Source organism: Leuresthes tenuis, unplaced genomic scaffold (assembly GCF_036924035.1).
Source record: "Leuresthes tenuis unplaced genomic scaffold, fLeuTen1.0.hap1 SCAF_16, whole genome shotgun sequence".
NCBI lineage: Eukaryota > Metazoa > Chordata > Actinopteri > Atheriniformes > Atherinopsidae > Leuresthes > Leuresthes tenuis.
The window spans coordinates 4,246,906-4,259,314 of NW_027325370.1; the positions used below are offsets into that span (position 1 = coordinate 4,246,906).

Below are 12,409 nucleotides of genomic sequence, written 5' to 3' on the forward strand. Positions count from 1 at the left end.
TTTGAACTGCATGCCGTGTCAACAAGGTGGAAAATGTAAGAGATACAGGGCCGTAAAGCGGTTAAAGTGTAGAACATTAATACTCTGTTTACTCTAAAAATATGTTTTTTTTAATGTAAAAAAGTAAGAGAGACAGGAAGAGGAGATGAACTGAGAGACACAGGCTCTGTGTCAGGGCCTTTTGCTCATGTTCAGTGGTCCCTCTTGAATTGGGCCAGGTGACCTTGCTCTACCTCCTCTCTGCCTAGATCAATACTTTCCCAGGATTTTAAAGCAACATGCTTTGATGCTCCCCAGCAGAAGTAAAAGAGGGGGAAAGAGCCAAGAGTGAGACAAATAAGGAGGAACTGCAAAAGCCGTCCAGGAGGGGAGGGAGAGTGTGAGGGATGAGTGTTAAGGAGGGGTGAAGGAGAAATAGATAGAGGGAAGGAGGGAGGGATGGTCAGGAGGGAACATGGACAGGCAGGATGTTAAGCAGGGGTGAAGGAGAAGCAGGGAGAACAGGAGAAGGGGAAAATGGGCTGAACTAAGGGAGGAAAGGAGGGATGGAACAGTGATCTGTCAAGCCAGGCAGACTTCTCCCCCGCCCAGTAATCTGAGGTACAGTGTTTGTTTACTCTCTGTCCTCATTTAGACACAGGGACAGACCTGGGGTGGGAGGGGAGGTTGTTGGCCATCTCGACAAGCCCATTTCCCCAACCCCTATTGTGCAGAGAATACAAAATAGGGTTTGGCTAACCAAAAAACCCTCCCTGAGGTTTCTTTGGTGACAACTGAAATACTGACATAGGGCTCATTCAACACGATTCTTTATAGAGAGAGCAAATGATTAACATTCTCTGAATTCTCTTATTCATATAGTCAAGGCTGACTGTATCTGTTGAGTCTGAGTGTTTATCAAAAAGCCTCTTCTCTTTTCTGATGCTGTCGATCCGTGCTGTGACAGCATCTAATTCTCCTCTTTAAGCCAACAGAAACATCTCAATCCCACACACTTAACACTTACACAAAAGGGGTGATGCGATGTGATGTGTGTGTGTGTGTGTGTGTGTGTGTGTGTGTGTGTGTGTGCAAGTGCGTGTGATTGCAAACGTGTGTTTTGGTCTATTCAGGCTTTTATATTGTAGGTGAGTGGGGCTCAACTCAATAGACATGACTGGGCTCGGAGTTGTACCCTTCCACTGCTTTTCTTCTGCTCACAAATACAGGCAGAACTCGGGACAAAAGATCCAATTACTTGCCAGTAAAAGCAAAAGAAACAAACCCACAAGTTGAACACAGAAAATGTGCCCACGCGGACCTGGACTCGAGCAAATATATGCTCACACACAAGGCTGCACACATGTACACACACTGACAGTTTAACACCCTCACTCAGAGGCAAAAAAAAAAAAAGAAATCTAAAATCTCTTGTTACAGGCAAATCAAGCACAAATTCAGCAGTTTATTAATTCATTATTAATATCAGTGGATCAAAAATGGTTTATTATGATTTAAGTGGAACATTTTTGCTGATAGTTTCTTTTATCACTGATATGCAGAAAAAATGCGTTTTTACCGAGGAAAATAATGATTTTAAATGCATCACAAACATATAAACAAAAGGTGGTAGTAATACCTTTAACTCCACTTTTTGTTGCTCTAATATGGTTTATCTTCAGCATTTATTCAGAACAATTGAAACATCTGAAGGAGCTTTCAATGACATCTTTATAGAATGTTTATTTTATGACTTAGTAGAGCAATTTTAATAAGTAAATGTCTAAACCGCTGTTCTGCTGTGTTATTTTGATGCTCTGAAATACAGCTGTAGACTCACTGATGTGCACAAAGAAACTGTCACATAAAACCAAACAAATTTTCGCAAGACAGCAAGAGTTATCCCAGCAAAATGTTCTCTCACTGAGTCACTGCTGAGCAGTCATCACTTGCATTGCCTCACAAACTGGTTACACACTCGAGTTACGCACACAAACGCAGTACGCTGGCTGATGAGCGCAAACACTGCTGCAGTAGGCTCTCACAACTGTGCGCTGCATCACATGAGACCACATATGCAGATACTCAAAGATACATGAGAAGATTTGAATTTGTGTTAATCTGAGTCATGAGATAGATTAGGACTCAGTTGTGTGTAACAACCAGTCTGAGCACTATTTCAGTAAATGGCTACTTACAAGACAGGGAGTGTCCTCCTTTGGGCAGGTACTCGTACAGCAAGGGGTTATCTTCTCCCATCATCTCAGCCCGCAGTGACAGCAGGCTGTTCTTACTCATCAGTGCTGCCTTCAGGTTGGCCACAGACGAGATACCTCCAGCTCCTCCGCCAGCCTCATCCGATTCGTTGGTGCCCAGGAAACCGGGCTCTGTGGTGAGAGCCTCTTCCTGTTTGAGGAAGAAGTCGAGACGTTCACCGCGGCTGTCTGAGCTGTTGGGTTCGGTCACGTCTGCCCCTGAAGAGAAATTCAATATCAAATATTATCTTAAAGCATTCTCTGGTTTCATGTCTCAAATCTTCTAACAACTGTACTTAATTTGAGGTACGACATGCTTGTCACTCCACACAAAAGGGATTGAAAGGGGTGATCAAACAACACGAAGCATTGACAATGTGTTTGTAAAGTTGTTACTTTTTCACATTTGAGGGTTTTCACCTGACAGTAATAACAAGTAACCCAGCATATTAAGCCCGTTTTCTTCAGACCTCTCAGCCAAGTCATCATTTACACGCAGCATTCTCAGCAGCGGCTAGCAACACGTCATGGCTCTGATTCATCTCCCTCCTTCCTTGACTCCCTAACATACCTCATCATTACCAGTCAACAAAAATACAGGGAGATCATAAAGAGACAGTGAGAGAGAGAGCAAATGCAGACACCGACGTGGTGTGTGTGTGTGTGTTTAGCCGTCAGAGTCGCGGAAAGCACAGAGAAACTGTCAGCAGTAGACATGTTGCTGGAGGTTCCACCGTAGATCTACGAGACTGTCAGACCACACTGCTGACGACAGCTCCGCTCAGAACTAGAACTCACACACACACACACACATCCACAAGCACACTTCCATTGCCTCTTAATTGACATTTAACTGATGACAGGTTGCTTTCTCTAACAAAGACTCAGAAAAAAAAACACACACCAGGCATCTCTGGATTAAAGTCTTTGAAAGAATAGCTTGTCTACAACGAAAGCAAACACACACAGACTTCTGAACATCGGCACAGTCTTGTCTTAAAGGGGGAGTGTATATAATTATGTGTGACTATTCTAGACAGAAACCTTCTGATACCCTAATATATACAGTAAGTGCCATTTCACAGTTACCACTGCAGTGACGACTGAAATCACACTTTAAGCTTAAGGGGGGAAACAAAGTGAAGAAAGATACCAGGTTGATTCAGGGGCATGCAGAGCAGAAAAGGACGGGGAAGTAAAGAAGAGACACAAAGTTAAAAGCATAAAATGGGAGCAAGAAAACAAAGTTGGCCATTTTGACAACAGTCAGGTGGGGCGAAGTGCGTCCTGTGCACTATGCTGCAGAGGGAGTCAAGGTGACAGAACAGAAACGCTAGATTGCCTCCAGGTCTGGAACACCGATGGATATACAGGCTTCTCACAGCCTGTTATCTCACACACTGTCAGTCATTTCTCATGCTGAGTATAGATAATAATCACAGAGATCACATGGATACACGTTCTGTGTGTGCTGTTGCATGTACATACATGGATCTGAACTGTGTGGAGAAATGAATGAGACGTTGAGGCCTGGAGAAGGAGATCGAGTGTGACAGATGAGAATGAGACACATAAGAAGTAGTCAGCCGTCACCCAACAACTAGACACGTCAAATGTCAGAAAAAGGGAGATTATGTTGGAGAAGAACAGGGCAGAAAGAGGACGAAAGATAAAGAAAAAAGGCAGGGGAGTAAAGAAGCGGGGGTGTGGAGAAGTGGAGGAAGGACAGAAGATAGACACAAAAAACACACATTCGTGCATCCACACACAACCAGCTCGATTCTCTCTTTCTCTCACACACACACACACACACGTACACACAAACACACACAAAGTTAATTAAGGAGGGGGTGTAGGGGTTGGCGTAAGGGGCATGAGGTGCAGGAATTCATTAGAGCTCTGCCCCCTCCTTCAGTGGGCAGCCCAGCAGCCACAGGAGTCAATCAATAACATAGATCTGCTGTTGGCCAACAACAACACACACACACACACAAATACGTATATGGAGTGAAAAGAGAGAGACAAATGAAAGGAGAGGACGGAAAGGGGGGAGAGAAAAGAACAGCATCTCTGACCCCCATCTCCCTCCACTCATCTGTTCATTGGATGAGTGAATGACCTCTGACCATTTTTCCCAGCATCTTCAGGACATGTACACATCTACAGATGGAGCATGTCCACCCTCCTTGCAGTCGTAGAGTAACAATACTTCAGTCACACTGTGCTCCGCAGATTGAATAGCAGAGCAGGGAGAAGTGGTCGGTCAAACTTCAGTGTGGTGCAAAGATTTGTGTGTTTTACATGTTAGCAAATGACTGCCTGCGCCCCTCTGATGTGCGATAAACGGTTCCTGTTTTCTGAGGACACATCCACATATCCAAGGCTAAGCGTGAGATATTAGAAATTAGTATTCAGCTGACCGCAAACAGGCTTTCGCACCACATAATCAGAATAAACTACATAATCCCCCTTCACTTATGTAAGCTTTATCGGGCGTGCGTAGAGGATGTTTTTTCCTTAAACCTCAGCCTGTTCTGACAGATAAAATCATTTACCACACCAGAAACAGTCGCACCTAATCCAAAACATGCAGCTTATAGATTTCATCATACGTTCGCTTGGTTTGGTTGAGGATTTATAGACACACACATTGTGATGTCTTTCAAAGGCAATAGGTTTATCCCGAGTTTTAGACACACAGTGGTTACATCATTCCTTTGTGCGCATATGCTCAGTGTTAACATACCGGTTGTCATGAGACAACCTATGAATTTCAATAGCAAAGAATATTCCTTTGAACTGCACGGTCAGATCCAGAAAAACAATGGCATTTTCCTCATATTTTTTCCCCCTCCTTTCTTCTTCCTTTACAGTGAAGGGAATTTTCATTTTCCCCTTCATAAAAGAGTCCGAATAATTTAGATTTCTGCTTTCTGAAGAGATCCTCCGTTTAATTTGGTTGCCATGGTAGCCAGGCACCCTTGGCTTCAACATTTATGCTAAATAAAACCCCCTTTTAAAAGGAGAGACAAATATGTGGAAATGGTGGTTCTCTTTGTTCATGTGTGTTTATGTGAGTTTGTGTGTGTGAGCGATGCTGGAAGCTATGTAGGAGCTTGAGTGTGAAAAAGATGGAATAAGACTTGGAATAAAGGACGCGTGTTGAGCCGTACTCTAAATGCGTTGTGAGGAACACTGCGTTTATCTTCCAGAGTTACAGCCAATGGATGGGCGATACAGTTTTATATGCTGTGGTTGGAGAGCTGCATTGTATACCTCAGTGACGTGCACGTGCGTGTGCACGTGTGTATGTATTTCAAGAGGGGAGTCATGTTATTAGAGTGCGCACTTTGACGCAGTAAAAAGGAGGCGAGAGAAGGCCTGAAAAGGGAGGGAAGGGTCAGCTGACCCAGTTTGACCTCTGATCCTCTGTTCTGTTTGCGTGTAGCGAGTTGTGCGACTGTGTGTATATCTCTTTGTACAAATGAAACCAAATGCTGTTGTGTGAGTGAGATTTTAACGAAAACACAGGTTTTGACGGATAAACACCGGAAAAAAAAAAGATACACATCCACTTCTTTCTCAAAACCATGACCTGGCTGATTATGGACGCACTCCTCCAACACCTCGAGTCACACACTCACACACACACACACATACACAATCTCAAACAGCTCACCGCGCCTTCAAATCAACAGAGACAGTAGCCAAACACAATGAAGAGAAAAAGTCCAGGGTGGTTAAGCAATGAGTTACTGAGGCTTGTCGACCACAAGAGAGCTGTCAGGGAAGAGAGTGGAGCGAGTGTGCATGTTTGAGTGTGGCAGAGTGCAAACAAAGGAGGAAGACTCAAACTGTGTGTGTTTGTGTGTGACAGTGATAGACATAGAAAGAAGCCTTGCCTCAAGTCGGCCCGGTTAATGGCTCGGTCAGCCCGAGGTTGAAAAGGACGAGGCATTACAAGAGCCATGTTGTTATAAAACTCCTCCACTTGCTGTGTTGTATATGCAGCTTTACGGCAACATGCTTCAGAACGAGAAGTCTTCACCTTTTAACACAAACAGCTCCATACAATGAACGTGTGATTGGTGCGTGTTTGTCCTCGAGTGGACAAAGAGGGGAGGTGAAACTTGCTTCCTCAGCATGCCAGAGTTTGAGAGGGTAAAAAAGTAATTTCAGCTGAGAAGGGGGAGTGAGGCACTAAAACAGCTCAAGAATTCAGAGGCAATTTAAAAAGCAGTGTGGGAGAGGGGAATGAAAAAAATGCTGGGTTAAAAAGGAGGGAGGAAGGAAAGTAAAAGAGGCTGTTATTCTCTCTCCCTCTGTTGTTTTTTAGGGACTAGCCGGGCCACAACCTCCTGGAGAGATAGGAAGGGTGGGTGGTGGTGGTGGGGTGTGTGGATAGAGAGGGCAAGCATAAATCAAGCAGAGCCTGAAGGCTTTAGAGGAGGGAGGGACAGAGGGAAGAGAGTGGTAAAGGACAGGGGAGAGGGAGATGATGGTGCTGGTAGTGATGGTGGTACTGCTGGGGGCTTGGAAGAAAAGAGTGTGGGTGGAGGGGAGGAGAGGAGAGGATTGCATGAGTGGTGGGGTGAGAGGTGGAAGGTGGGGTGATGGAGTGTGGGTGGGTGGGTGAGTGAAAAGGAGGCAAGGAGAGGTGAGGGGGAGGTTACAGAGGCTGTGGGAGGATAGTTATGGTGGGGGTGAATGAGCAGGGTATATAAGAGAGGACTTCTACTGTTACGCTGCTAAATTTGAAGATGCTTCCTTTGCTCTGCATTCAAATCCTCTTTCACATTAAAACAGCAGTGCTAAAGGGTGTCACAGAACATAATCTCACAGTGAGAAAGTAACAGGCTGTAGTTACCACATCATGTTGCTCAGTGATACGTCTCCATAACTCATATAATTTATCCTCTCGTTTTTTAAAAGGTTGCTCTTAGATTGGATCAGCTTGAGAACTGCTCTGCTGTGATTGATCGTTAATTGTACCTGACAGCAGAGTAAAAAGAAAGGCGAGTGAATTTTCCAGTCTTTTATTTCGTAGGGATTTTACTTTACTACATATTTACAGGGAAATGCTTATATTTCACCATATTTTTACATAATTTTTAGCTACAAGTTTATTTCCTGATCATGATTTATATACAAATAGCAGGAGGAGTTTAAAAGATACAGAGCAAGGATTTATTATTGATTAAATGGTATTTAAAGTTTAACTTAAATGCGGAATTTTCTATAGTTTGGTGTCATTTTGTGCTAAGTTTAAAAACATTCAAACCACATTACTTTTAAATGGGCCCAAAGACCTCCTGAGACTATTTAACCTTTAGTGCCTGACAGAGAAACAACCAAGTGAAACAATCAGGAATACATCATCACTCTGACTATCGTACCCCAAGTCAAAGTGGCACAGCTAAATTCACTGACACGTCTTTAGGCCTTCTGTAGGTGTCACGCTCACAATTAACATGCCATTCTATCTGTTTCTAATTAGACATCATTACTGTCTTAGCCTGTTCACGTCCTTCTTGGCAGTTTATATTCAGAATATAAATGTTTTCTGGTTGTCACACCAGAACCCCAACCTCTAACTCCTAAACAAACTGAGCCCAAACCAAAAGTGAAACCAACCTCGGGGCCCAGAAACATAGCACCTATATCTCTGTAAAAACTGATCGGATTGCATCCCTCTTGGAGTCTATTTATCCTAAGAAACTATTCAGCGGGGGAAACGCTAGAAACTTGCACGTGCATGGATGCATGTGTGGTAATTGCACCAGAGTAAACTAAGGAAAATACGAGGCAAACGGAAGGAGAGAGGCTGTGCCTTGAAAGAACATCAACAATACAACTTTAAGGTCAGGTTGATTTGAGGATTGTACAACATTTCATTTGATATTGAGTGACTAAAGAAAAAACTCTAATTGTTGATTGGTCTTAAAGCAAAGATGTAAGTTCATATAAATGGATTTGAACCCCTGACCCCTGTTTCAAACCACTACTCTTTGGTAGAGTGATTTTCATTCTGACAGAGGTGGTTAAAAGAGGACTGCACAGCAAAAGAGCCACAAGAGTCACCTGTTCAGTTTAATTTTTTGACATGATTCATTTCAAATTAACCTATTCTCCTTTTAAATACGAGTGTGACCGGCTATTTTGTGCACAACAAACATACAAAGTGCCCGAATATGTGAACGTCCAACCACTGCACATTTCTCGAAGAATAAAAGTGTTTAAAAGAAAATGGAGCCTTAAGCTGCTTCCATGATAACAACATTTTCCCTCTTAAAGCAGTGCTTTGAAACAAAAGCAATCTTAATACAACCAGGTGTTTTAGCAACTTTAAATAAAATCCCTGTGCTTACTCTTGAGCTTGAAAACACAAACGACATGACCGTTTACACTCTGAATGTGCATGAATGCAATAAGAGGGAATAGGAGGGTTGGTTGCCTTGTTGCAGACAATGAACTGTTACTAAAAGTGCCACATATGAGGCATTCATGAGGGTTGAAATAACAGACGTGATAACATTTTACAGCCATACCAGGAGCTCTGGAACTGCAGAAGGAAAAAAAGAGGAGCTAAACGCATTAAGTGGGATTAAATTACAATAGATATGTAGGCCTAGATGCAATATTTTGGTTAACTATTTCACAAAAAGTGCGTGCAAGTCCTGTCTGTTCATGCTAGCATATGATGCTGAAATTTTCCAATAGAAGTCAGGACTCAGCAGCTGCTTTAAAAGTGTATGTCTTAGGGATTGTAAAATGTTGGACTAATGTGGACACAGGCATAAATAAAGCAAAACTAATGTGTCTTAAAACAAACCCTTATTAGTGTGGACAGGAACCTCTAAGCTTTAGGAAAATAATGATGCTATTATGGTTGGAAGCTGTGATGCAGATAGCAAATTTCTGTTGTCTTGCACCCTCTCTGCGTTGTTTCATTTCATTAATATTAAATGAAGAATTGTAGAAGTGTCATCGTTAGTGTTTGAGTCTGTTTTACCTTCATAAAATACTGACTTAAGTAGTCTCTCAGTGCAGAAGAGAAAACACTGCTGTTTACCTGGTTTTTCGTGGCCCATAATTTGATTTTCGTATTTGTTCAGTAGTGTGAAAACTTAGACAAAAAATATATATGAATTAAAGAAACTTATTGTATTTTCTGCTAGTGTGTTACAGAGAGCAGGAGGCGATAACTCGGCACCTTCACAGATGCTCGTGGTGATCTACAGTTTTGTCGATGAAAATGTTGATGCACATTTTCAAAATTAGCCACCTTTCTGTGGACGTAGAACGAAGTGAGCAAGTGAATGAGGGAAGCAAGGGAGGGGAAGAAGAGCGGGTGAGTGCGTGGGGGATGGAGGATTGCAGGGCTCAAGGTAATCTGGGGAGTTAATGCAGCTTAGAGGGACTGAGAGGAGTGGGAGGGAGGCAGAGAGAGGCAGAGAGGGGGAGTGATGGCAGTTAGAGGAAAAGAATATAAAAATAATAGGGTCAGCAGGGAAAGAGAGGGAGAGAGGAATAAATGAAGATGTATCAGAAACAAAAGCCAAAGCAACCAAGGGAGGGAGGAGAAGAGAGAGGGGAGCGTAAAAGCTAGAGAGATAGGAGCGTGGAGGGGGAGAAGAGGCGGTGGAGTGAGTGTGTGAGATAAAGAGTGGGCTAATGAAAGGTAGGGTGAGGCTGAGCGAGTCGGCGGGTAGGAGGAAAGTCAAAAAAGAAAAAAACGACAGCAAGCGGGGGAGAGGTCTGTGTGGGGAAAGAATGCTGGGTGGGGAAGGAAGGCAGACACGCAGCGCTTTGTGCTTCGAGCAAAGAGAGACAGATCGCGAGATTGAGAGAGAAAAAGAGAAGTTATGTCTTGGCTTTGTGCGCAGAGGGAGGACCTGGTGAACGAGCCCGAAAGTCCCGTCCAGCCTTCTCCAGGGTCATTTTGAGGGTGAGGTTGGACAGAGACAGGAAGAGAGAAGGGAAAATGGAAAGTAGAGGTGGAAAACGACAAAGGCTCTGGGTGGGGATGCTGCACTGAGCCTGTGGGTTAATAGTGTGTGTGTGAACACACTCTTCAATTCACACTGACCATCTACAAAGCTTAAGGCTAATACCTAGCTGGAATGGCTTCTTTACTACTCTCTGGAAAGTAAATTAACTGTTTAATGAGCAAACAAAGTGAGCAAATGTCAAAATTTTTCCAGTGTGATCAGATATTCTGGATCAGATCGTGGAACTTTAAATCAGATAAAGTGATTTGTATTAACGCAACAGAACAAACTTGGAAGGCTATATGTGTATACGTGTGTTATACAGTTTCCAACTGATGGAAATGAGGAAGGAGTGTTCCCCGGTATTATGCAACAGAGCAGGCTTTACGCTGCTTGGCTGAAAAAAATGTATCACCCCTGGCCTTTCTTTCCACTCCTGAGGCAACTAACACAGTGTACAACACTCCATAACTGTTGTCCTGGAACCGGTTAACCTAAACAGCTGCAGCTAGATCCCGCTTGAGGCAACCACTCAATTTGCTCAACAACTACTGTAGAGTATGTCAGATACAGGCTGCACAAGGCCTCCTTTTACTGGAGTGTCAACACTTGAGTGCATTAATGTAAGGGTTGTCAGAAACATCTTTCTGTTGATGCCAATCTACATCTTCACATGATGCTGTCTTTAAAGACTGTAGATAAAAGTCGACTTCATCAACAAGCTTGAGACATGAGGCCAGCTATGATGTTCCTGTAGGTGTAATACCACTAACAGCTGCTAGGCGGTGGCTTAAAAAAAGTTTTACTGACAAACCAAAGGTGTTCGCTGCCTTGCATTATCTCCCTCGCCTGCTCAATAGCTCAGTGTGCAACTCATCATAGTTCTCTTCCCCTCAATATGCAGACAAAGCTGCTCACAGCCACCACTTCATTCTCAGAGTTGTTTCACCTGCTAGAGGTCCAGTCGCTGTGAACTCCACAGCACATTCTGACGTCTCTTTCGTTTAACATAGTCGAGAGTTACTGTATATTTATGTGCAAACATGTATAAAGAGGTGTTAACAGCACCAGAATTATCTTGCTGGCGTCTAGCCATGTCACCAAAGAGAAGTATAGCCCATAATTTGACATCAGGCCAAGGAGGTAACGGCCCACAGTCTGACATAGTAAGACTAAACCCTTATTTTTCCTGTCCACACTTCAAAGTAAGTGAAAATCTTCACACTGGAAGGAATTTTTTAAAAAGTTTGGGCATGTAGACGCAAATCAATCTAAAGTTATCTAAATACCGGTGTTCATATGTACAGGGCTTTAATGTACTTTCCACCATGTGTTCGTCTGTGTGTGTTTGTGTATAACAGAAACAGAACACTTACATAGTTTTTTAAGCAGTGATATGAATAAAATCTTGAAAAAATTATTGCTTGTTCTGGAAATATTTGATATTTTAACCTCATTTCATCATTGCAGTGATGGCAGCAAAATTTGTGCCAGAAAAGCAGAATATACCACGTAAAAATTCAGATTTGATTTATATTTTCACATGAAATTGGTTTGAATTTAATTTAATTGATCACAGCAAAAAGCAGGACCTCAAACAGACCTCACATATCACTGAATAACCCCCCCCCCCCCACACACACACACACACACACGTACACTACCACCACCTATTGGGTTTCCAGACAAATGTACAAAAACACAACACACTAATACTTTTACTGCAATCATACACTAGATTCACAACAGGCGAGCAGAAAGTAGGCGACCAGTACAAAAGGTTCCTCCACAAACAGCCACTGTTACTGTGCTCCATCCACACAGGGACACAAAGTGGGAAGCAGGGGGTGTTACGTGTTCTCTGGAGAGCATGAGCGTGCTGTTGGGGTGCCTGGTGGCCAGAAAGGCTTTTGCCCCTCTTCCATCTCTTTGCTCATCTCTTCCATCTCTTAACATTAAGACTGTGCCTCTCTGTGCTTGTATCCTTGGCAACCTGCCTCCAACAATGGAGCGAGCTCTGGCCTCAGCATGGGAGGAGTATGGTGCCATGGAGAGGAAAAGCAGGGGCGAGCGAGATGGAAAACTGGCAGAGCAGCTGAGTAAAAAGGCAGAGTGAGGGGACAGGACACAGTGTTTGTCATGCACAGACGCGTAGGTCAAAATCAAGGAACAGAGGGTTAAACA

General features: G+C 43.3%; 1 protein-coding gene across 3 annotated transcripts in view; it reads right to left on the bottom strand.

Annotated features, from left to right (window-relative positions):
* Nucleotides 1-12,409, bottom strand: part of zbtb46 (zinc finger and BTB domain containing 46) — a 62,137-nt gene that overhangs the window by 12,544 nt on the left and 37,184 nt on the right. For all 3 annotated transcript variants that reach the window (XM_072366803.1, XM_072366802.1, XM_072366801.1), the window contains exon 4: nucleotides 2,178-2,453. In XM_072366803.1, coding sequence (XP_072222904.1) covers nucleotides 2,178-2,453 — 276 coding nt within the window. The remainder of the gene's footprint in view (nucleotides 1-2,177; nucleotides 2,454-12,409) is intronic.